At 38.9% G+C, this 23,820-nt stretch overlaps 1 protein-coding gene and 1 pseudogene across 1 annotated transcript; both read right to left on the bottom strand.

Annotated features, from left to right (window-relative positions):
• Positions 1–582: 582 nt before the first annotated feature.
• LOC139334188 (cell adhesion molecule CEACAM2-like) lies at positions 583–4,392 on the bottom strand. The gene is made up of 5 exons (XM_070966947.1): positions 4,338–4,392; positions 3,919–4,227; positions 1,118–1,399; positions 742–1,008; positions 583–659 (listed from the first exon to the last, which is right to left on the bottom strand). The coding sequence occupies exons 1-5, from the start codon at positions 4,390–4,392 to the stop codon at positions 583–585; spliced, it is 990 nt and encodes a 329-aa protein (XP_070823048.1).
• Positions 4,393–8,814: 4,422 nt separating this feature from the next.
• LOC139334186 (cell adhesion molecule CEACAM2-like) lies at positions 8,815–22,465 on the bottom strand (annotated as a pseudogene).
• Positions 22,466–23,820: the final 1,355 nt, after the last annotated feature.

The following is a 23,820-nucleotide window of genomic DNA, read 5'->3' as shown; positions in this document are numbered from 1 at the left end:
CTGTATTGGACATTGCTTCAAGGTTCATTGTATCTCATTTATTTCATTGCAGCAGAGCCGTCCATGGACTGAATGAGCCCCCAACATCTGTGACAGAGAAGCAGTTATTCAACTTATTAGTCATGTCATATTGCTGTACGCATGTATTTATGATATATAATTTTCCTAAAAAAAGACACAAAAAGTGTGTTTCCTCAACATAATTGAATGTAATTAGGAGACACTGACTACAACAGGATTGACTATTTTTTTAATTGGTTAATCAATCAAAATCATTTAACAAAAAACAAAAATCACCGGTTCCAGTGTACAAATGCTATTTTTGTGTTTTTTAGCCTTCAATGATAAAAAATTGAATATGTTTGGGTTTTGCACTCGTTGGAAAAAAACGGCTCCATTTGAATCTTTGAGTCCTTCATGATTTTCAGAACAAACTATTAATAAATTATCTCCATAGAAATCAATAATGAAAAGACTTGAACTGACCTGAATTTAGAATTCACTGTTTTAAGAGATTTTGGAGCGTGTGAATGACACAAAATATGCTTTATTTAAGTGGTTAATCTGCAGCTTGCCCTGAAGTTAGAAGAGGAATCCAGACATGAACAGCAGAGGCAGGAGACACACATTGAGCGTCCGTTGTTCTGATCCTGAACGCTCTGTAGAGACAAACCAAAGTAAGGACGAAGTTGGGAACAGATGAAGAAATATGTGCGCTGACGTCACTACAAACAAACTCACTTGAAATGATGATGTGTGTGGTGATGTTGCTGTTCATGTTGGTGTTATTGTTGAAGGCCAGGCAGGAATACGGACCACTTTGGTCCTCGCTGACGCCGAACAGCTCCAGCAGTGGACCGGTTGTGTTCAGGAGCTCTCCTCTGAAAGCCCACTGAAGCTGAGCTGGAGGATTGGACTGTGCTGAGCAGAGCATGGTCAGATTGGATCCAGTTGAAAAGGAGGTCGTGTTCAGTCCATTCACTGTTAGAGCCATGCTATCTGGCCCATCTGAGAAAGAGACAGTAGAGGAGAGGCATACGTAAGGCGTTTCAGAGCTCTGCTAGTGGAACAGGGAAATTAACGCAAATGATGGTTAAAATGATGCTGTCCTACTCACAGACGATGGTAAAGTTTACTGAATCACTGCTGCCATTACTGACAGGATTGAACACGTGACACCTGAACGGCCCCTGGTCATAGCGGCTCATATTGACTACAGTGAGGGTGGAGTTTCCATCAGTGAGCTCAACTCGGTCACTTTCTGTAACCTCAGAGCTGCCGTTCATCCAGAGGAAAGAGAGGGAGGATCCAGAGGAGACAGAGCACGTAATGACCGCTGAACTGTTGAACTCCATCAGGTCGGTCTGATTCACCCTCAGCGCCACATTTGAAATGGTCTCTGTGGAGGACAAGTGGATAAGATAAAGATCGAGATGGTTATCAAACTTTCAACATGCTGTATGCTGTGAGGCTTTGTGGCCAGCAAGCAATGGAGGAACTGCATCCATACAGAGAAATATATGGTAATTTTTCATCAGCCTATATGCTGTAGCCACTTTATTAGGTACACGTTTACAATCGAATGCAGTCCAATACAACAGCCCTGCCATAATATCTGTCTTTATCATTACTGACATTATCGACCATGAGCTTATTGCTTGCTTATTCAAAGGTGATCAGCCATTAAGAAGACATTAAGTATTTTAATGGAAAGTATTCCAGAAGGTCCTGATGAATCATTGTGCTAGCTAAAGGTGTATAGACATAAGTAAATAAACATAAGACAATTCTAGATATACAGTCAATAACCCAATTAGGCTAACAAGATAAACCTGTAAGTTCAGCCAACTCTGGTTGAGCGTTGCACCACGTATTAGGCATCAGATAGGATAAGATATGATAATTAAACAGTGGGTCTGACAGCTAGACTTGCCCAGCCTCATCTACTTTACCTTACTTTACCTTTACATCTACTTTACTCTACTCTACCTTTCCTACATTTAAAATTGTAAAGTTACCTGTGAAGAGAAGAAAGAGAGAGAGAAAACTGACTCAGTCTTAAGTCGTCAAGTCTCACAGTAAAGTTTCAAGTCCACATTCTTGTGACGACACGTATTTGTCCAGCTCAAATACAAACCTTGAACGTCTAGTCATTATTACTTATCAAGCAGCGGTGTCATGAAATTGGGATTCATTCCCACTCTTTACATTGCTTCCCTCTGCAGAACAATGTTCCCTTTGTTTAGTAAGAAATGTGTAAGTATATAACCCTTTCATATCCAATCATGATACTAACACCTGTTACCAATGAACCTGTTTACCTGTGGAATTTTCCAAACAGGTGTTTTTGGAGCTTTCCACATCTTTCTCAGTCTTTTGTTGCTCCTGTCCCAACTTGTTTCAAACGTGTTGCTGCATCAAATTCAGAGTAAGCAGACATTTAGCTGATGAGGTCAAACATAAAATAAATTGTCTTTGTACTATTTTCAGTTGAGTTTATGTCAAAAAGGGTTAGCAAATCACATTCTGTTTTCTGTTCTGGTCTAATATTGTGTGAAATCTATATTTAAGTGACATCATCATGTCAGATCAAATGTAAAACACAGTATATTTGTATCCATCACACATACTGATAACTTTTACAGATTTGGGTTCATATTGAAAAGAGTCGTGTCGGGGGCTATCGACCCAGCTGAAATTGGATCTGTGAAACTGAGAGAACAAGAGACCAGACAAAGGTGACAGAGACACACACAGACAGAAACCATCTAAAGGCCATGTGAGCAAAAGGGCAGCAAAAACAAAACACACGCAGACTGTTACGGCACGTAGAGAGCTGCAGCATTCCAGTTTGCTGTCAGTCGGCCCAAATGTCACGAGGCAAAAGCATGAACTCCTCTAAGACCTTTCTGAACACTGTTTTGGGATCCTCGTTTTTCAGTGCAACAGGAACCTGTTCCAGTAAAAAGGGTAGTGTAAACAGTTCATCAGCACTTTTCCTTTGCCTCTCCCCGTCATCGAGTCTAGCTGTACTTGCTCATTGCAAAAGACATTGTCCACTTTGTCTTTTATGCCTCCATATGTTTGTTTGTTTGTTCTAATTACTTTAAGTCTAATTCTTCTTTTTGCCGATCTTTAGTCTAGTTTTCTGGCTGCTGTCCACGCATCTTTATTTTCTCATAACATTTATCCTGTCCTGTTTTGTTGTCTCTGTCTACACCCCTTATTTTATTACAATTCTGTGTGTGCCTCTCAAGCTGACTTCCTTGTTGACAGTACATATTATTAATTTACTTGCATGTGTCACTCAGGTTTAATCAAATAAGAACAGTGACAGCATCAGAAGTTATATTGCTGTTACATCAGCAAGACAATCTTTAAAACATACACATCTTTTAGGAAGAAGCTTTATTTGAAATGGAGGGGAAACTATACAACCCCCATGTGATTAATCTCAAACAGCGTATTTACCCAACAGTGCCCACAGTTTATTCGAAGCCTTCTTGAATGCACCAACCCAACTGAAAGTCAGTAACAAGGATGAATGGAATGCAGGACATGAAGAAAGAATAAACCTGCTGAAATGTCATTGAACATGATATTCAATCTGCAAATGATGCTGCTAATAAAAAACGATAACATTAATGTGTGTAGGCAGCTGTTGGTATTATCTGGTTGGTGTTACTTCCTGAAATATAACTCGAATCAGAGGGACGATGTTGGGACTATTTAATTTCTGCAGGAAATCCTTATTTCAGTTCTTGTTGCTGCTAACCAAACTCTGACCTTGAATGACATGTGGGCAGTTTACTGTGAGCTGGTCTGTAATTCAATATTAAGAAGAAGCTATAGAGGCTCTAATGGATGAACTATAAAATCAGTTATTCCCAACTTTGAACATCAGCCATTTATTCTTACCCAGAACAGAGATGGAAGCATTGGCCTTAAGCTGAGTGTCACTGCTCTGCACTATGTAGACTCCTGAGTCAGCCACCTTGACGGAGCTCAGAGTGAGAGCTCCAGTGAGGAAGTTGACTGACGCCCGACCGCTGTGACTGGGGAAGACTGCCTGCTGGTCGTCCAGCCAGGTGAGGATGAGGGTCTTTCCCACTGCCCAGCTCCCACTTTTCAGAGTCGCAGAGGGAGACAGAGACAGCGTCACTGTGTCCCCGACGATGGCGGGATTGATGGACGGCTTGACCTCCACAGCGCCTGAAGCCAGAACACCTGAAGGAGAGAGTGCAGTTTATTTACTGTAATATAAATAACACAACAGACTGTTACTCTAATATTTTTACTAATATAACGAAGCTCTTCTCAAATCCATCAACTTATACCTTGTATAAGAGCCAGAAATACAATCGCCAAGGTTCCTTCTCTCTTCTTCTCCATCGTGTATCAATGGTCTGAGGATGTCCTCACTGTTTCTCCCCTGTTATATTTGCACATACGTCCAACCCCCTACCCCTAAATACCTACACCCCAGTTCTTATCTGCAGGTGTTTCTGCTTATTGGGTGTTCACTCTTGTCAAACATACAATGTGCATTACATTTTTCATTTACCACACTGGGTGAAGTCCTGTAAATGGCCAGTGAGCAAAATGACAAATTATGACAGAAGCTATGTGAGGCAGGACTGGGGAGTGGGGGGCTTGTGGGCGATGTTATTTATCCAGGATTTTTTGGGGGAAGCAGTGAACCCCAACTCTTTCGTTGGTTGAGTCCTGTCTGGATGAGGGTTAATTTTGGTGATGTTTTTTTGTTACTTTCCACACCTACACTTGAAAGTTTCAGTGTACTAATATAACAAACTCTCTCTCTCTCTCTCTTTGTGTAGGTGTGTGTGTCAAAGACAAAGATTTCATATCAACTTCACTCTGCGTGTTTTCAGCAGCTTTACACTCATACGGATTACACCCGCACCTGCAGCAGCTTTGTGCAGTAAATGTTAACTGACAGTGACTATCTGTTCAGCTCTGTGTACTCAGTCTACAGAGTCTTGCAAGTAGACACAACAAGATATTATGTTATAATATCATTTAGTATTTTCACACTTCATCACGTCATCTGTTTCAGATAGAGCAAAGACATGCTGTCTTTTATAGCATTACATGTTTCAAACTGCTACAGTGAATACATCAGACCTTTCACAATACCACTCAGTAAACATCTGTGGAATTATTTGAGCTGAGGTGGTGCAAAGTTCAGTGAGTGAGCACACCTGTGTTTTGTACCTGACACACAGGAAGTGAGATTGATGACTAAACTGTGCTATTTGTAGAGTATGAGGGTGAGTGGGAGTACCATCACCATGAGCAGACAGGAATTTTAGACTGAAAATTCAGCTAATTATTGAATTGAGTGGTTTGTCATCAGACCCATTGTACATACACAGCATATTAGTATTTATTCTTAGAGTTTTCTTTTTCTTTTTCATTCTTTTCTCCCTTACATTTACCTCAAAACATTTTAAAGTATTTTCAATCCAGCATTGTTTTGATCCATATTAACTAGCTTACAGTCTTCTTCCCTGCCTTTGCCAGCACACTGCAGCACATCTTGACTTGCTGCCGTCACCTGTTGATCGGTGGAATAACACGACACCATTGGTAGGACTGGAACCTCCACAGGAAACCCTTAGATAACTAAGCCACAGTTAAAAATACTGTTACAAATAAGAGTCCTGGATTCAACATGTTATTTAATATATAATAATACATACATAATAGTACATAAGTATTGGAATCAAAATATACTTAAAGTACACAAATTAAAGTACTCATTACGCAGAATGGCCTATTTCAGAATAATGTCTGATAATGTCTATAAGCATCACTTTAATGTTGATGCTAAAGGTAAGTCTTATACAACTGCATTATAATAATAATAACAAGACATTTTATTTGTAATGCCCTTTTCATCATAGAGAAATACTGCAGAGTATTTTTAATCTATCAAATAACATCACAATTTATTAGTTGATGTCTAATCATCTGAAACTGAAATATGTAATAATGTAATAAATATGTAAAAAGCGAAATATGTCCCTCTGAAGGTAAGCATAAGGTAGCATAAAACAACCAACACCACTGCTGAAAAATAAAGTCTGATGTGGTCAAAACCACCTGAGGAAAATCTCCACACTTCCAAATGAGTTTGAATAATGCCTCCACGACATTCAAAAAGTGTGGTATTATCCGAGTTTAAAAAGCCTCACATTAGTATGTGAGGCACTCCTTTCTCCGGGAGCCTGGAGCCCCAGTCTCTGTGTCATTTATGCCAGCCAGTATCAGCTGGTATGTCAGGTCAGATGTCTGAGGTTTATAACAAGATAAACACAGTCTTGTCATCATCTCACTATATGGCCTGATAAAACCTTTCAAAACTCAGATGTAGTCTCTTTTGAATGCATGTCATATGCAAAATTCTGTTGCAAATTTGTATGCAAATATGTTTTGTGAGGTTTAATAAAAATTAAAAAGGTGCACTAGAGACCTGGCATATGGGAACAACAATATACTGGACTGCTTTTAAAGCTGAACGCTCTCACTCATTTCTAGCGTCCGGTTCAGTATAAACTCTGTGAAGGGCATTAGGCTGGCAGCTGCTGATGCCCTCATGTCCTGGTCCTTGTAATCCAACACCCTGACCAGATGAACCACATTTCCCAATAAGAGAGCAGAATCATCGTGCTGTGCTTGGCAGTCAGCCTGATCATATGCACCTGTTCAATAAGGGTGTGAGTTTGTCCTGCCAACGCCTTGTTATTCCTATTGTTAAAATGTAAAATTACTTTGCCAGAGCCGAGTATGATTGCATAGGTGCATGAAACAATAAACCTTTGCTAATGCATCAATGCCTTCAGGTCAAATGATGATGATGATGATGATGATAATGATTGTAGTCAGTTTTTACAGTTTATTGATTATAATACAGGTTATTATGTTGGTTTGCTGGTGGCTTGATGCTGCCCAATCACGTTGAGCCCTGCATCTTTATCACTGTTTACATTGAGAAAAACAATGGAAACAAGTCTTTGAACTGAACTGTATCATTGTGTCATGATTGTAGTGTCGCATTGTATCAACTAAACTAAACTAAACTAGATTAAAGGAAACTAAACTGCAGGCAATATTTTTCTGAGGGTGAAACACGATGACACATGAAGTGCAGTAAAAAAACAAAGCTCTATAAGGACAATGATTTTGTTCTCTTCGCATGTAACTGAGAGCACAGCGCCACCCTTTGGAATGCAAAGACATCATGCGCAAACAAAATAAAGCAAAAGCAGGACGGACAAGAAAAAAGAACAATACAAGATGTTTGTTAAATGGTTTGTTTTTCTTCATTATATCCATAAAGATATGTTAGCCTCTAAAAAAATTGAAGTGTATGAGCCCCTGATCATCAGGAGTACTTACGTAGTAGTATGTCATATGTCATAAAAAAAGAAATACAACAGTCACATTTACTTTAACACATTAGTATCAATGAGGTTTCAACAGAACTACATTAGTCAAAAGATTCTCTTACATTCAATTTTACATCTTGACACCATTGGAAATGAGGATGGAAACCTCAAAGGTCTTTTGTGGTAATTAAAAAAAAAAACAAGTACATTTGCAGCAAGTATTGTCTAGTTCTAAGGTATTTGTACATAACTTGAGCATTTTCATTTTCTGCTACTTTATATTTCTATGTTTCAGAGGTAAACATTGCTACTGGTTACTTTTTAGAATTAGATTAATAATACAAAATATAGTCAATAAATAAATTATGATATATTATTATAGGTTAAAACTTTATTGATCCTGGGGGGAAATTCACAAGCTATCCAGCAAACTAATTACAATGAGCTAAACCTTTACCAAGCCTCTACCATTAAAACGTTATGTACATTAATGCACCAATAATTAGAATCCAATAATAAGATACACATTACTCTGAAATACAAAATTAGTGCTTTTACTTCAATGCTTTACATATATTTTGATGCTCATACTTTTGTACTTTTACTGTATTTCTACACGGTGATCCACTGCTCTCTAAGTTTGTACCATCACCATAGTGTACATTTCCAGTTTATAATAAAAACAGTTTCCAATGTTTCACCTGAAACGGAATCAAGCCCAGTATATAAGTATAACTCTATTCTAATGAAGGAACAAAAACCTTGAATATATAGCCTTTTGAATATTTCTGTGGTTTTGCTTCCCCATTCCAACTAAACCTCATGGCTAAAATTATATGAAACAGGTGAGATAACATACAGAAAAAAGACAAAAGAACAAAGCGGACGGATAATATTGTTGCGTCACATAAGGCAACTCTCAAAGCAGAGCACACCGGAGGCCTCTGTCTCCCTCGTCTGTTTGCACTGTGTCATTCTCTTATCTGTCTTATTTGTGCATTTTCAGAGGGGTGAGAGAGGCATGTGACGAGCGTGTGTGACGAACTGCAGGTGTTTTAAAAACACATCAGTCTATCTGAGGCAGTTGTTTTCAACTTCACAAAACCCTCCATTCAGCATGCGAGTGAATCAGTAACACGGCTGGGTCAGAGGTCAGCTTCAAGTCAAACAATGTCTCATGATGCTAAATCCATCTCTGCGAGGGAGAAGGAGGAAGAAACTGCCAAAAACTGGCATCATTACCAGCCATTTGGACATAACATACAGTGGATTGGGCATTTTTCAGCAGGATGTGGTGACAGCAGGTTGTGGAAACAATGTGTCATAATGATGTGCTTTTGTAGAACAAGCAGGTTGAAAAAAAAAAGTTCATTGTGAATTCAACAGTCAATATGAAGGTAAGCTAAGCCTCGGTGATTGGGAGGAAGGACAGACAGCTGTAGGTGAGGCAGAGAGTGTTGGCTGATTTACTGCAGGACAGCCAGGTGGTGTATGGCTCAGGGGTTTCTGGGGCCAAGAGACACAGCACAGGAGTCAAATCACTGGTCAAGAGCATAAAGCAAAGATCACAAAAACTAATCCAAAGAGAGATAAGAAAAAGTACCGCAAAGTACAACTGACAACCTGGCAAAGACTGGAGTGAAGAACTGGGGTTTAAATACTGTGCAGGTGATTAGCGACGAGCCTCAGGTGTGCAGGCGGGTTGGCCGGAGGAGGGGCAGGTGACCACGCCCAGCTCAGCTCAAAGACAAAGACAAACAGGACACAGAAGGGAAGGGATACAGAGGAAAGACAGGGAGACAGACAGGAAGATACTGCCAAATCCTGACACAGCGATGTGAAATGTCATTTTTAGCCTCTCCTCTGTATTAGCCACACGTGTTCAACATTAGGGAGGCATTTTGTGTGTACTGTTTTGTAACTTCTGTATTAATTTCAGTGTATAGTACATACAGTAGTGTATGCTAACAGTGCTGTTTTGCATTTTTGTTTTATTTTCTCTTGTCATAGTCTTGAGTTGCTGCCAGTTTTTTGCTGCCAATTTTGGGTTTTATATTTAATACAACACAGAAAGTGCTGATATTAGCTAAAGCTGCAATCCTTGCACAGGTGCAGCTCAAAAAAATTTGAATATCGTGAAAAAATTCAGTATTTTTTGTCATTTCAGAAAGTGAAACATATATTATATAGATTCATTACACAAAGAGTGAAGTATTGCAAGCCGTTATCTCCTGTAATTTTGATGATTATGGCTTAAAGCTAATGAAATCCCAAAATTCAGTGTGACATCAGCATCTCCATAAAGCCTGTCAGCAGAAGGAAGCATGAAGTGCTCTTTGTGGAGGAGCTGTCCTGCATTTTACTGTATTTTATATCTTAGATTGCCATATTTCTACTAGATCTTTTTTAACTTGTATATATTTCTTTTAGATTCTTTTCGCTTTATATTTTAGATTACATTTTATATTTCATGTTTATTGCTGTTTGCACCAGGGATTTGAGGGAAACATGATTTTAATTCTGTTAATGTCCTGTACATATAGCAGCATTGACAATAAAGTTGACTTGACTTGACTTGACTTGACTTGACTTGACTTGACATCTGTCAAGTCAGCAGTCTTCCCCATGATTGTGTAGCCTACTGAACTAGACTGAGAGACCATTTAAAGGCTCAGGAAACCTTTGCAGGTGTTTTGAGTTAATCAGCTGATTAAAGAGTGACACCATGAGTTCCCAATATTGAACTTTTTCACAATATTCAAATTTTCTGAGACACTGAATTTTGGGTTTTCATTAGCTGTAAGCAATAATCATCAAAACTACAAGAAATAAAGGCTTGCAATATTTCACTCTATGTGTCATGAATCTATATAATATATGAGCTTCACTTTCTGAAATGACAGACAAAAAATATTGAACTTTTCGCCGATTATTTTTTGAGCTGCACCTGTATGATGTGAAAATAATAGCCCAGGCTGAAAACGCTCGTCTGGTGTACTGTAGGTATGTAAGTCTCACACTGGTAGAATCCAGCATCAGAGGGCAGCAGTGAGTCAAAGTGAAGTGAAGCCTTCTGCAGCTGCTGCATATTGTCCCGCAGGGTCACTATCTCACCATGCCTTCGGTGCCTGCTGCTCGAGGAAAAAGGGCTTTCTGTGTGGAGTTTGATGTTCTCCCTGTAGCTCACCTGGGGTATCCTCCATAAAAATACCCCCACTAAAAACATGCATGAAGATCACCACCTGACCAATGGTGACAACAAGGAACTGGTCCCCGGGCAGCGGTCGGATAGCAGCCCACCGTTCCTGGTCTGCCGTGGAGGAAGGAATGACCAAGGATGGATTAAAAGCGGAGAAAGAATTTCACATATGCATGGCGTGTGCAGTTTCCCCCTAACTCTGCATGTTGTGTTAATTGTGACTAATAAAGGATTTCCTCTTCTTCCTCTTTAAGTTTAAAAGGGGCACGAGCCAAAAAGGTTTGGGAACCAGCATTTTAATCTTTAATCATATGTTGAATTTGAAGCTCATCCACATGTTGTTTTATCTAAAACCTTAACCCTTGAAGTCAACGCTGTACTCACTGAATTTCTACAATGGAGGTCATAGTGCCTGAGACTCCTGTTTCTGGATTGAGCACATTGCACCGTAATTCCACTGTAGGGTCCAGTCCATCTGGTGCCCAGATTAATGTGGTCCCAGTGACTGTGCAGCCTGTAAAGGACCAGGTGTACCTGCAGTTTGGGAAGCAAGAGGAGGAACAGGTGAACATGGTCCTGAAACCAGCCGTCACCTGACCGGTCCAGGAAATCTGCTCCCAGGCCTCTGTACCTGGTACACCTGAGGGAGAGGAGGAGTCACATGTCTGTGTCAGATGATGTATGTAAGCCTTTGTTGGAAACGATCCCTTCACTTCAACATTCACCTTCATTCTTCATTCATATAAAAAGTTCCTTCTCTGGCTGGTATTACAATGCCTTCCCATCAAGCTTCTATCAGTTCCTGTTCACTGAGTTCTACTGTGCTTTTAGGCAACCTTGAAAAAACAAAACCAAAAAACAACCATCTGCAGCTTCGATTTATTCTGCAGCCTAATGTAGGTTACAAAGAGAACATTTTCCTCTCCTCATTATTTAACTGTAAAAAAGGCTGCAGGTTAGTCTAAAAATTGTGTGGCTATGTCATCGCTGCTGGTTCTGTGAATTAATTAGGTTTAATTTTAAGGTTGTTGGGAGAAAATGAAAGATCTCTGTCTGAGCGCTGATACATTTGCATTACCCAGAACTAATTTCAGTATTACCAAAGAAAATATATAGTAAGTGCTATTACTACTGCTAACAGGCATGTTTTATACATTTTGATGTTTCTTTTCTCTTGTAGTGGTGCCACTGCCATATTTGTGTCATATCATCATCATATCATATCACCTAAATACTCGTTACTTTCTTATCATTATTTCTTATTATTCTTAATATGAGGGAAATATTTTTTTAGAGGCCTTGCTCAAAAATAAAAGCATAACTTGTCATATTTCAAATCAGTATGTCAAGGCTTATCTAAACTAAATTGAACAGCACAGACAATAACATTTTTCAGCCTTTAGCCATCATGCCACCAGCTTTCTAAAACATCTCCCTGTTCATATATAAGGATTTTTGAATTAGTCCTTGGAGCAGCAGACAATGTAAAAATCAGCAGTCAGTAAATTAAGTGCTCTTACCCATCAGTGCCACCACCAACACACAGCACAGACTTTTCCAGTAGGTAATCGTAGTAATGTCTCTCATGGCTGCCTCCACAATCACAGTATCTTACACTGACTGTGAGTTAGAGGAAGGAAGTTATCTTATAAACCTATTACTAAAACATCTTGTTTAACAATGGATTTTTTTATTTTTTTTTTTTTTTGATGACGAAATCAATGCAATCTATAAGAAAAGGAAATTTTCCCGGTCAATATTTAATAATAATAATAATAATAATAATAATAGTAACAATCATTGAAATGTTTTGTTACTTTTTGTGACTTCTGCAAGTTTTGGGGTGACGAGACTGTAGTTTTTTTTCATGCTATCAATGGATTACTTCATTCATGGATGGATTGGGTAATTCAGGAAAGCAGTGAGAAGATGTGTTGAAATTGCACAACCGTTCTGCACAGATTTGTCAGAGCATTGCATTAAACACTAGATGGCGTTGTCTCCTGGCAGTTTGTCATTACTTTTAGTTCCCTCCTTGTTTGAAATGAGGTGCACAGTACGTGGCCTGAATTGTTTTATTACAGCAGCCTCTCGGTCTGTGTGCCTCAGGCCTGCTGATACAATAAACCATCTATTTGTTCCAACTGAGTCTGATATTAATGAGCCTCAGGGACGTGTCGTCCGATTCAACTGTGAGCTACAGCATGAAGTACACCTAATTGTCCTTTTATTACAATGACAATCAAAAATGATATGTTTTAATGACATTAAAAGTCAATTGTTACTCGATGACTCATCCTTTTCCAGTCACACAAGGAGTGGAGAGCAGTCAGTAAATACTGCCTGTGTTCAAAAGGGTGGGGCTTTTCTGATGATCAGCTTTAGAGAGTGAAAGCTTGAATCTGTATCTCGGAGATATATATATATATATATATATATATATATATATATATATATATATATATATATATATATATATATATATATATATATATATATATATATATATATATATATATATATATATATATATATATATATATATATATATATATAGGGCTGCACGGTGGCGCAGCAGGTAGTGCGTGTGCCTCACAGCAAGAAGGTTGCCGGTTCGATCCCCGGGTCAGGCGGGGCCTTTCTGTGTGAAGTTTGCATGTTCTTCCCGTGCATGCGTGGGTTCTCTCCGGGTACTCCGGCTCCCTCCCACAGACCAAAAACATGCTCATTAGGTTAATTGATGACTCTAAATTGTCCATAGGTGTGAATGTGAGTGTAAATGGTTGTTTGTCCTTACATGTTGCCCTGCAATCGGCTGGCGACCGGTTCAGGGTGTACCCCGCCTCTCGCCCATTGTAGCTGGGATAGGCTCCAGCCCCCCGCAACCCCGAAAGGGATAGGCGGTATAGATAATGGATGGATATATATATATATATAATATAAAGTCATTTTAAAGTCTTCCTTTAACTTTGATTAATACATCTAAGAGCACAAAGGATAAATACATTTTCTGGCTTTTGCTCATCCATTGCTGTGAGGCCATTAGGTTGTCAAAGAAACATATTTAGTCACAGTGAACTTTGAATTTATTACTGTAATTCAACTGCAGTGTCATTCCTGGGAATGGGTTTAAGTTTGCATAGTATTTAATTACTTGATTACTTAAATGCTTTTTTTTTTTTTATTTTGTTGTTGTAGAAGACAGATTCATATCATGCTCTGAACTTCTTCTTGGATTTGTGGTTCTTTATTGGCCCTCGGCATGAATAAACAAATCGCTGCTCTTATGTTCCATTAAACTTTGTAAACACAAAAACAGACACAATCAAGAAACTGCAGAATCAGACTCTATGCTGCCTATGCACAAGAGAAAGAGAGACCACTGTGATGTGCGTGGATAATGTCTGCAAATGCACAAATGTCACTAAAGTGGATGTAAGTTCATGAAAAAAAAAGTTTATTCACTGATCAGTCAGCACAAATGCATTATTTCCAACCTGAGAGTTACATTTACTGCATTCTTTCTTTAGTCAAATATTAATCGCACATTCACTGTGGTGTGACAGTTAAAGAAAAAGCCACATTCAAGTCAAACGGTTCAACAATCGAGGTTAATGGTAAAACAAATCATGATACAACACACTCAGTATTAAACAAGGGTCTCTTGAAACAGAATGAAATACTTTTTAATTTAGCCCTGAGAGCTATTTCAAACTGTGTTGAGCTATTCATGCTGTAAATGTGGGATTAATTAACAGGCAAATTCATAGATTACAATGAATTTAAGTATTATAATTGATACATATGGTTTAATTTTGGAATTCTCCCCAAATATGGGAATAATGACTGGATTTTGTGGACAGTACAGTGAATTTTGAAGAGGTAAAAAGCCCCTAAAAATGAACCACGAAATTTATCCCTGAATTTTCACCTTAACTAAAAGATCAAGGCCTCATAAGGTACAAATTACAGGATGGTTTTCATAATCAACTGTGCTTTTAAATCCATTTAAAATCCATTTCATCCACTGATTATCCCATTAAAATCAAATGAAATGGAATTTTTAAGGTAAAAAAAAAGTATTCCTTCCAATACTTCCTCTCCGTGCAGGTCAAATCAGCCGTGGGAAGAACTCACAGGGAGTTTGATCTTTACTAATGGTTAACTGATGGAGGAGGGGAAGTCTGGCCAAACACCCAGATTCATTAGCTCGGGTTGGGAGACTTCATGCTCTTCATCTCATTTGTTCTGAACCAATCAGTTGTTTGAAAAAGAGGCAAAAAGTAAGAAAGAATTTACGTCTAAGTCAACAAAAAGTTCTGTTATATAATCCTGATTCCTGACCTTTGTCATTGGCCTTTATTCAGAGTAGATTGGTGAATTAGATCTGTTGCTGGCCAACAGTCCAACAAAGGAGAACAGCATTGATCTCTTCATGGGGAGCCTGGCTGTAGACAAATGTGTTTGCCTTCACTCTTTAAATAAACCTTTACAACACAGAAAGACACCTGTCGCTTCCCATACTTGTTATTTCATGCATTTGCCGTTTAAAGTGATATCAAATCCAATCTGTCTGTTATGCATCTGTCTACGTAAAACAGCCGTAATCCACGTTTTTACAATGACAATATATCAAATGACCACGTGGAAACAATGTAAAAGGAGTCACTCATATTGTGATAAAATTGAGGATTAAAATACAGATGATGTCTTTTCATTTATTGGTTGTTTTGCTCATGAAAAAAACAACAACTTAACACTGATTGTGTCCTCACTCCACACCATTACTACCTCTATATAAAACACACCTACTTTATCTTTTATTAACAAAAAAGTTATCAAATGAAACCCTCGTTAAAAAAATGTCAGTGCAAACATTTATCTAATGCCTCAGGATCATTACAGTACACAATATTGCATAAAGGCAAACGTCGTCATAAAGTTAGGTTTCGTACAGGTGTGATGCACAGGTGTGGTTTGTGGCACTGTTTACTGGCACTGCTGCACATATTTAAATTACTTTCCTGCTGTCACAGAGAAAGCATCTTATCATGCTGTAACACAGCAACTTTGGCAGACATTTACTGTAAACATGTCCTGAATTACTCTGACTCACTTTGAGGAAAAATATTGACATATTTCTTGTAGGCCACAGTTTCCACATCCCTGTTGGACCTGTACCTTTAAATATTCATTGAATACCTACTGGACATCTCATGGAGGTTCCTTTAACTTCTATCAACTATTGTTTCTCCAGTGGTTAAAGTGCAACTGGAGAGAAATCCCTTGTTTTTGCTTATGCACACATTTTGTATTTTATGTGCCTGTAGACCTCCCATTTGTGGGATATTTTATCATTATGGAATCAAATTGAAAAGATGTGTTTCTCTATTGATCTTTCCGCTGTTCCATTGGACTAACTGATTGCAAGATCATAATGGTTCCTTATTATAATGACAAACTGAACAAGCTCTGTCAGTGTCAAGGAGGATCCTCCCTGACATTTACAGAGCTTGTTCAGTTTGTCCTGAAAACACCACTACGGTGGTCAATATGCATGGCGTGTCAACGGTCAATACAATATAACTAAACAACTGCTATTTTTCATTCTATAATATGCAAAATAAATACAAAATGAATCCACAACTGACAAACTGCGAGCTGGAACCTCAACTGAAATGACACAGCAAACATCTGGAGTGCAGTGTCAAACATTCAGGCTCAAACAAACAACTAAATCACATAAAGAGAATATTTACACTCAGATATTCAAACTTTTCATCGACTGGACAAAAAGGGACAAACAATGATGTTAGGAAAGCTATTCTATGTAGCTTATGCAAACTAATAAGGACATGTTTCTAGGACATGTTCCTTCTAACCGCAGCCATGGCAATAACTGTCATGAACTGATTGATTATTAACCACCGTGAAAGTGCTTTGACTAAGTAAACTCTGTTCCACATTAGTTCTCTGTAAAATATCTGAGAGGGAAGTGCAGGTTTGTCTCACCACATGTCAGCTGACCAGATGATCCATCATGTCCAATTAGTTGCGATCATGAGCGTAAATTTGGGCGTCGTTAGCACCAGGCTGAGCAGCTGACCTCATTCGCTGCATGTGGTCATCGTAGCTGGGAGGTGATGACGGTGCAGGCTGATGGTTGTTCACTTTGACCTGAGCGTATTCTGATGAATAATCCTGTGGCTCCATCTGAACTGTCCCACCATCTTTGTTCTGGAAAAACCTTAAGTCTGCATAGTTTAGCTCCTAAATATGAAAATGGGAGGGGGACAATATTAGCAAACTGTTCAGGGAACCTAATCATCTCTGTTTGAAATTCTACAAAATCTAAGTAATCGTGTGGGTTCAGGCACGTATCGGATCACTTCTACTCTATTTTGTCAACTGAATATCTTCTTCCCGGTTCAAAGTCTGATCTTGAGCACTGTGGTAAACAAAGGCCCTGTGATGGGGGGAGGAAACCTCTTTCAACCTCTATAAAGTCAAACAAACCTGATCACAGACTGGCCGCTAATAGTGCTGTACATTAAATCAAACCATAAAAAGAAGTTTTGTCATGTTGTATTTCCATGAAAATTCAAAACTTCCATCAGATTCATTTGCTACTTTATTACATTGCTATTTCATTATTACTTACTTCTTACAACTATTACCACTACTACTGTTAACAAATAATAATAACAAATAATAACAAATGAAGGCTTGTGCGTACGAGAATGTGCATGTTTACCTTTCACCATTTGACGCTTCTAAAACTGAATGAAGGCGTAATCTGCACTGTTTCGCATTGTGTCGTGTGCAATAAAATCTTTAAGAACGACCTTGTATGTGGATTATTAAGTGTATCCTGATGCATCCATTCCTTCCAGATTGTTCACTGATGTCTCATGACGTAAAACATTACGATGCAGAATACATGTACGCATGCATTCTCCAGTAACCTGGTTTCTGAGGTGTGTGTAAACTGATGGCTGTTACCTGACTTCCTGAGAATGCTGTGTTATTCTGGCCTCCAGCTCCTTTAAAACAAGAAAAAAATAAATAATTCTTACAAGAATTCAATCAAGGGAGAAAACCACGTACACGCAAGCTTATAACGCACTCACCTGTATTTTTTGTCCGTTTTCTGTTGAAGTAATGAGACAGGTATCGTCAGATTTCTTGTGTATGCTCAACAACCAGGTAAACACTATTTATTCTCATAGTGAGAGCTTCAGCACAATCATAATGTGTGTGTCCAAAATGTATTTTTTCATAATGATTTACAAATAATCATACTTAGTTTTACCAGGAAACGTTCCAAAGCATTCCCCTTTAGCCCTGCAGGACACTGCATGTATCAGCCCATTCCATTTAATTCTCCTCTATTGTCTCCATTGTTTTCAACTTGCTTCCCAGCCACCATCTCTTCTGATTCTGACTTCTGCCTGTCTCTGACCACGACTTCATCTTAACTTCTAACTTTATGTGCCTGGTCAAGTCGTGCTTTTGGGTCCAAATACTCCTGAATAATGCAGAGCTGTTACATGTGTCATGATTGTGATAAAAAAAAAAGGCTCCCTGGTTAAATCTTGAGGTATTTTCAACTTACTTTCTGATATAAATGTAGTACCCTCCGCCAGCAGCAGCTACCGCACAGACGACCAAACATGCCATCACGATTCCAACGATGCAACCAGTCGAACAGATTAGTGTTTTGTTTGGGTTGGCTTAAATGAAACACGAGATGAGAACATGATTTCCACAGCATTTTCTAAACAGGATCTCACGGTTTTTGTGGATACAAATCATTCAGTTTCTCCCTTTATGTAATTTTACAGCTGGCTAGTTAATAGCTAGTTAATAGCTAAATATCATCGATATCTCCTTTAGCTGGAGAACATTCCTGTTTCCTGTAGCCTGCTCCTCATCTTCACTTGAAACGAGCGTCTCAAGGCTATGCTGGCATAACAAATCCAAATCTGAGTTTTAACATGAATATCTCTGATTCTACTGCATTCATTTTGATATATATTTTTTTATAAAGCTGTCCATCATGAAACCGAATATTATCCTACCAAGTTTTGCATTTCAAGCCTTTGCTCTTTCATAATCTTAAAATAAATCTGCTACATTCAGTTGGTGGAATGAATCTGGAATAAAAATCTTGAGGCAGCCTGCCAATCTTCACATTATCAGAGGTATAATCCTGTGAGTTAATCTCAATATCCAAAAGAAGCCTAACAAAGTGTGTAATAACCTCCATATTGGTACCTGTTACGGACAATCCATGCACCGCTGATAATGCTCTCCCAGTTACGTTATTCATGGCATGACAGGTGTAGTTGCCGCTGTCAGAGAGTTCAACGTTGTCTTTAGTGAACACAGAAGAGTTGTGAATCTCTGTCCCGTTCAGTGTCCAGGTGTATCGAGCAGATGGTGTGGACTCAGCAGAGCAGGTTAATGTTAAGGTCTGGCCAACACTTATCTCACTTGGACCTGTGATTTGAAGGTTTTCTGGTCCATCTGAAACACAGATAGTTGTCAAGTTTTTACAGCGGCACAGACAAACAGTAGTTGACATGAGAATCTAAAATCTTGGGTTCAAGGCCAGCAAACAAATCATTTCAGTAGTGCACTGTTATTTATGGCACACACCACTTTGAACAGTGAATGTAGACTGTACACTTTGTTACCTACAGTTAACAACCATGTTGTAATTAGCTGCTCCACTGCTGACAGGGTTGTTGATATTACAGGAATATTGTCCGCTGTCTGTTTTCTTCAGAGGGTGAAACGACAGCACTCTGTTGTTGTCGTGAAATACGATGTTGTCGGCCGGGATCAGATCTGAGCCGTCCTTCATCCACGTTCTGCTCAAGAGGGAGCCGGCAGCCTCACAGCTTAAGTTGACAGAGTTCCCCTCAATCGGCAGGTTTATTGATGATTTGACAGAAGCTCCTGATATTCTCTCTGTTGGGCAAGAGATCATTGTGTTGTGTGAAACTTATGAAAAAGTAAAATACTTATTGAGGGCTGACTGGGTAAATAGATATAGCTTCCTATTATATGTCTATCTGAAATGTATTTTAACATTTACAGTTTTGACAACCAACTCTTCACCTATAACAGTAAATAAAAAAAATAAAAACAGAATATAATCATTTACAAACAATCATGTGTTCACAAAGTGGTGAACCTCACTCCATCCTCGCCTGTGAACGACTGAGCCTTCCCAGGATGCCTCTTTCATACCCAATCATGATACTATCACCTGTCACCAATGAACCTGTTTACCTGTCGAATGTTGTATTTGAGTGGATCATGTGACATAACAGGATAGTGTGTCAATTCACACACTGAATAATGGAGAAGAAACCTGTTTATTAAAGCTGAAATATTCTCTAACAACTGACCAAAACAGGTGACGGTTACAAAACAATTTGATCAAAGGTCGTTTTTTAGTTTTATTCCATAAGGTGCACTGATTTGAGAACAGACTTTGCCAGTACACTTCTAACTTACCCACAACGGACACAACTGCAGGCTGAGATGTTTCATGCCTCAGAGTTTTCTGGCTGAAGGCCTGACAGCTGTAGTTACCACTATGACTCATCTGAATGTTCATCAGACTGAGCTCTGATCCAGTATCAGGCAGCTGGTCTCCATTCAGAAACCAGTAAAACAGGGCAGCAGGTCTGGCGACAGCTGAGCACATCAGATTGATGTTTGATCCTTTCTCCAAGTATTCTTGTGATGGAGATTTTGTCAACGTAATATTTTCTGGGCCATCTACAGCGTGCAGCACATGGAGAGTAAGAACAAGCATAAAAAGTAATGTTAGCAGCTTGAAGGAAATGCTACATGACTTATTACACCTGCATGTGTTCAGTATACTGCACGCTTCCACTCACAGCTGATGGAGAGGTTTACTGGATCGCTGGTGCCATTACTGACAAGATTGAACACGTGACACCTGAACGGTCCCTGGTCATAGCGGCTCACATTGACTATAGTGAGAGTGGAGTTTCCATCAGTGAGCTGAACTCTGTCACTTCCTGTCACCTCAGAGCTGCCGTTCAGCCAGAGGAAAGAGAGGGAGGATCCAGAGGAGGAGCAGGACAGACGGACAGTACTGTTGAACTCCACCAAGTCTGTGGTGTCTGAGGTTACCGCGACATTGGCAACACTCACTGTGGGTGAAAATCATGTCACAATTTACTAATCTTTTCTAACATACACTCAATCGAAAACAGTACAAAGACAATATATTTAACGTTTGACCTCATCAGCTTCATTGATTTTTCTAAATATCTGCTTATTCTGAATTCGATGCAGCAACACGTCTCAGACAAGTTGGTCGTGATAGTATCATGATTGGGTATGAAAGGCGCTTCCTGGAAAGGCTCAGTCATTCACAAGCGAGGATGGAGAGAAGTTCACCACTTTGTGAACACATGACTGTATAAAGGACATTACTGCATGGGCTCAGGAACACTTTGGAAAAGCAGTTTCAGCAAACACAGTTTGTTTGCTTCACTTTTTTGGAATCTGGGTTGTACACTTTCCACATTTCTTGCCTAAGAAAGGGACATTGTTCAGTAGAGGGGAGCAATGTAGAGAGAGGAACGAATCCGGTTTTAGTGATACAGTTGTATGATGAGCAATAATGGCTTGAGGTTCAAGATCTCAGTCATAACACAGTTATTGGACGACTTGGAAACTTAAGCAAGAAACCATCCTAAAGAAATACATGTTAAATTAATTTGAGAGTCAAAGTTTATTCTTAACTTTTGAAAGAGTCATTGATCCAAAAAAGAAATGTTTACTTAAGGTACACTTATTTGCTTTTTTCCACATTTTAAATCACATCTCATAAATCAAATTTTCGAAGTAGAAGACATTCAAACTCATTGTGCTGTAATCATGTCTGACGTCACCTCTCCAGTCACCTATAAGAACGTATCCAACTGGCACCGTGATCTAGTCTGTGTATGAGAGATCATTCCCATCATCCTTTGGGGTAAACAGATGGACATCAAAGATCGGAAAGTCAAAGCCAAGAGCAAGAAGAACCTGCAGCACTAAGACATTTCTGCCAAGAGTTAACTCCTCTTACACGTCTATCATCCGTTCAAAGATGATGATGATGATATATAATGATTTAACTCAACCGCCTGTTATCACCTGTGATGACAGCTAAGCTATTTTCATCTGCTGATGAACACCATGAGATGCAGTTGAAAGCTCTGGAAAATGCAAATATAAGTGGACCATGAGTTAAGATTTATAGTTCAGAGTGTAATTGTTGAAGTTTCTTTAAATTAACCCGAAAACAAGGTCTTTTCTTTTAGTTTGTATGTTTTGAATCTTTTTTATTTTTATCTTCTTATTTGAATCCACTGAATGCCAAAACACTGTCATTCGAACAGAAACAGCATTCATTTATTTCTAAAATGCTATGCATGATTTCCATTCAGCATCGAAAGGGATGCAACGTGTGAAACATCTGCTCACCATATATGTCCAGTCTTATGATCCCATTCTTCTGTGCTTCTCCAGGTTGATTAATGTTGACTGTGTATTCTCCACTGTCATTAAGAGACAGATTCCTGAGCTGCAGAGATCCAGTAGAGGGGAAGAAGGTGATCCTGTCTTCATACTCTGGTGGAGTTATGTTTAAAGCATTGAAAGTGAATATATTTGTCACACCAAAGTTCCAGGACACTGATGAAAATGGTTTTTCTGGTGGAGTCAGTGTTGTGGTGAACATCACCATCCCTCCCACAGCTGCATTCAGAGGACCGTCTGGCAACACACCAGCTCCGTTGGTTAAACCTGGAGGAGACAGTCACAGGTCTGAGAAGAACTCTAATAAGCTGAGTAAAAAATGGACCAGTAGGACAATATCTTTCATCACAATCTAAACCAAAACCTCGACAGACTCATGACATATTTCACAGCCTTTTTCACAGTACTTGACACCTTTTCCTTCATACATTGCAGTGAATGTCTATCTGTTTGGGCCAGCAGCTTTTAGATCACATTACCGATCACAAAAGGTCAGATCTATCAAAACAAACAGGCCACACAGTAAGAGGCAGCTCATCTATGGAGATGTTGATACTATTATTAATAATTAACATTTCCTAAACCACATGCAATGGGGCTAACTGTAAACAACTTTTTGGTTTCAGTCAGTTCAGTTTTTATGGTTCGTTACTCGTATAAGTTTCAGGTAGAGTCGAGAAACAAAAGCATTGATTGCAGAGGTGAAGATCAGGTTTGTTCCTTGACTCTGAGTTAAACTCCTTTCCACAACTTTTCATGAATGTATCTAAGTTTTGAAGTTCAGAAAATGCATTTTAAACAATGACAGCAGTGGACTTATTTCTTACCTGTAAAAGCCACAGAGACAACACAAAGTACAAGTAACACCTCCATTTATGTGTATTTGTGAGATTCAAAACAGCTCAGGGAAGGTCAGCAGCTCCTTTAGTATCACTCAGCAAATGCAGAGTTACCTGCGAGCAGAGTGACAAGCTGTCTGCATGAGACAAACCCACTAAATGTGCAGATGCGCCATAAAGCCGCAACACGTCGCCCTCTTGTGGTGGAAATGTGTTTGTGTTGATATATTGACGTATAATAAAAAGACATAAATACCACAGTGGTATTAATAATCCCACAGGCAAAACTCAGGGTGTATTTGAATGGGATATTTTACTTTTACTGATGTAGCTCGAGACACATGCAAAAGATTTTATGACTAAATTAGACATAAAGCCTGCAACTATGTTTATGGACCTGCAGGCCTAATATGCATGCAGCAAAACAATGTCCATACAATGTGACACTTTGTTGTTGATCTATCAGTTAGTCCAAAATTAGACATTATTTTAAATGGTAGTATGCTACAGTACATAGAAAATGCTCACCAATACAGTGCTAACATATTGATGTTTACCAGGTTTAATGTTAACATGTTCACCATCTTAGTTCAGTTACTAACATGCTAACACATAATAATAAGCACTCCATACAAAGCCTAGCTGAGACTGATGGAAATGTCTGTAATTTTGCAAGTATTTAATCACAAACCAAAGACTGGACAAATAGAAATGCTGACCGAAAGATGGTGCTTGGTGACGAGGTACATTAAAGTACTTCCAGAGGAGAAACTGAAGCTCTGAATCAAATTTCAAT

Source organism: Chaetodon trifascialis, chromosome 7 (genome assembly GCF_039877785.1).
Source record: "Chaetodon trifascialis isolate fChaTrf1 chromosome 7, fChaTrf1.hap1, whole genome shotgun sequence".
Taxonomy (NCBI): domain Eukaryota; kingdom Metazoa; phylum Chordata; class Actinopteri; order Chaetodontiformes; family Chaetodontidae; genus Chaetodon; species Chaetodon trifascialis.
Note: the sequence above shows the minus strand (reverse complement) of the source record. Positions and strands in the feature narration are given on the sequence as shown.

What these genes read in the sequence shown, in the direction of transcription:
- LOC139334188 (XM_070966947.1), bottom strand. Translation starts at nt 4,392, where the DNA reads ATGGAGAAGAAGAGAGAAGGAACCTTGGCGATTGTATTTCTGGCTCTT. An exon ending in AGTAAACTTTACCATCGTCT is followed by an intron (nt 1,009 to 1,117) that starts GTGAGTAGGACA and finishes TCTCTTTCTCAG; the next exon opens with ATGGGCCAGATAGCATGGCT. An exon ending in CACACACATCATCATTTCAA is followed by an intron (nt 660 to 741) that starts GTGAGTTTGTTT and finishes TTGTCTCTACAG; the next exon opens with AGCGTTCAGGATCAGAACAA.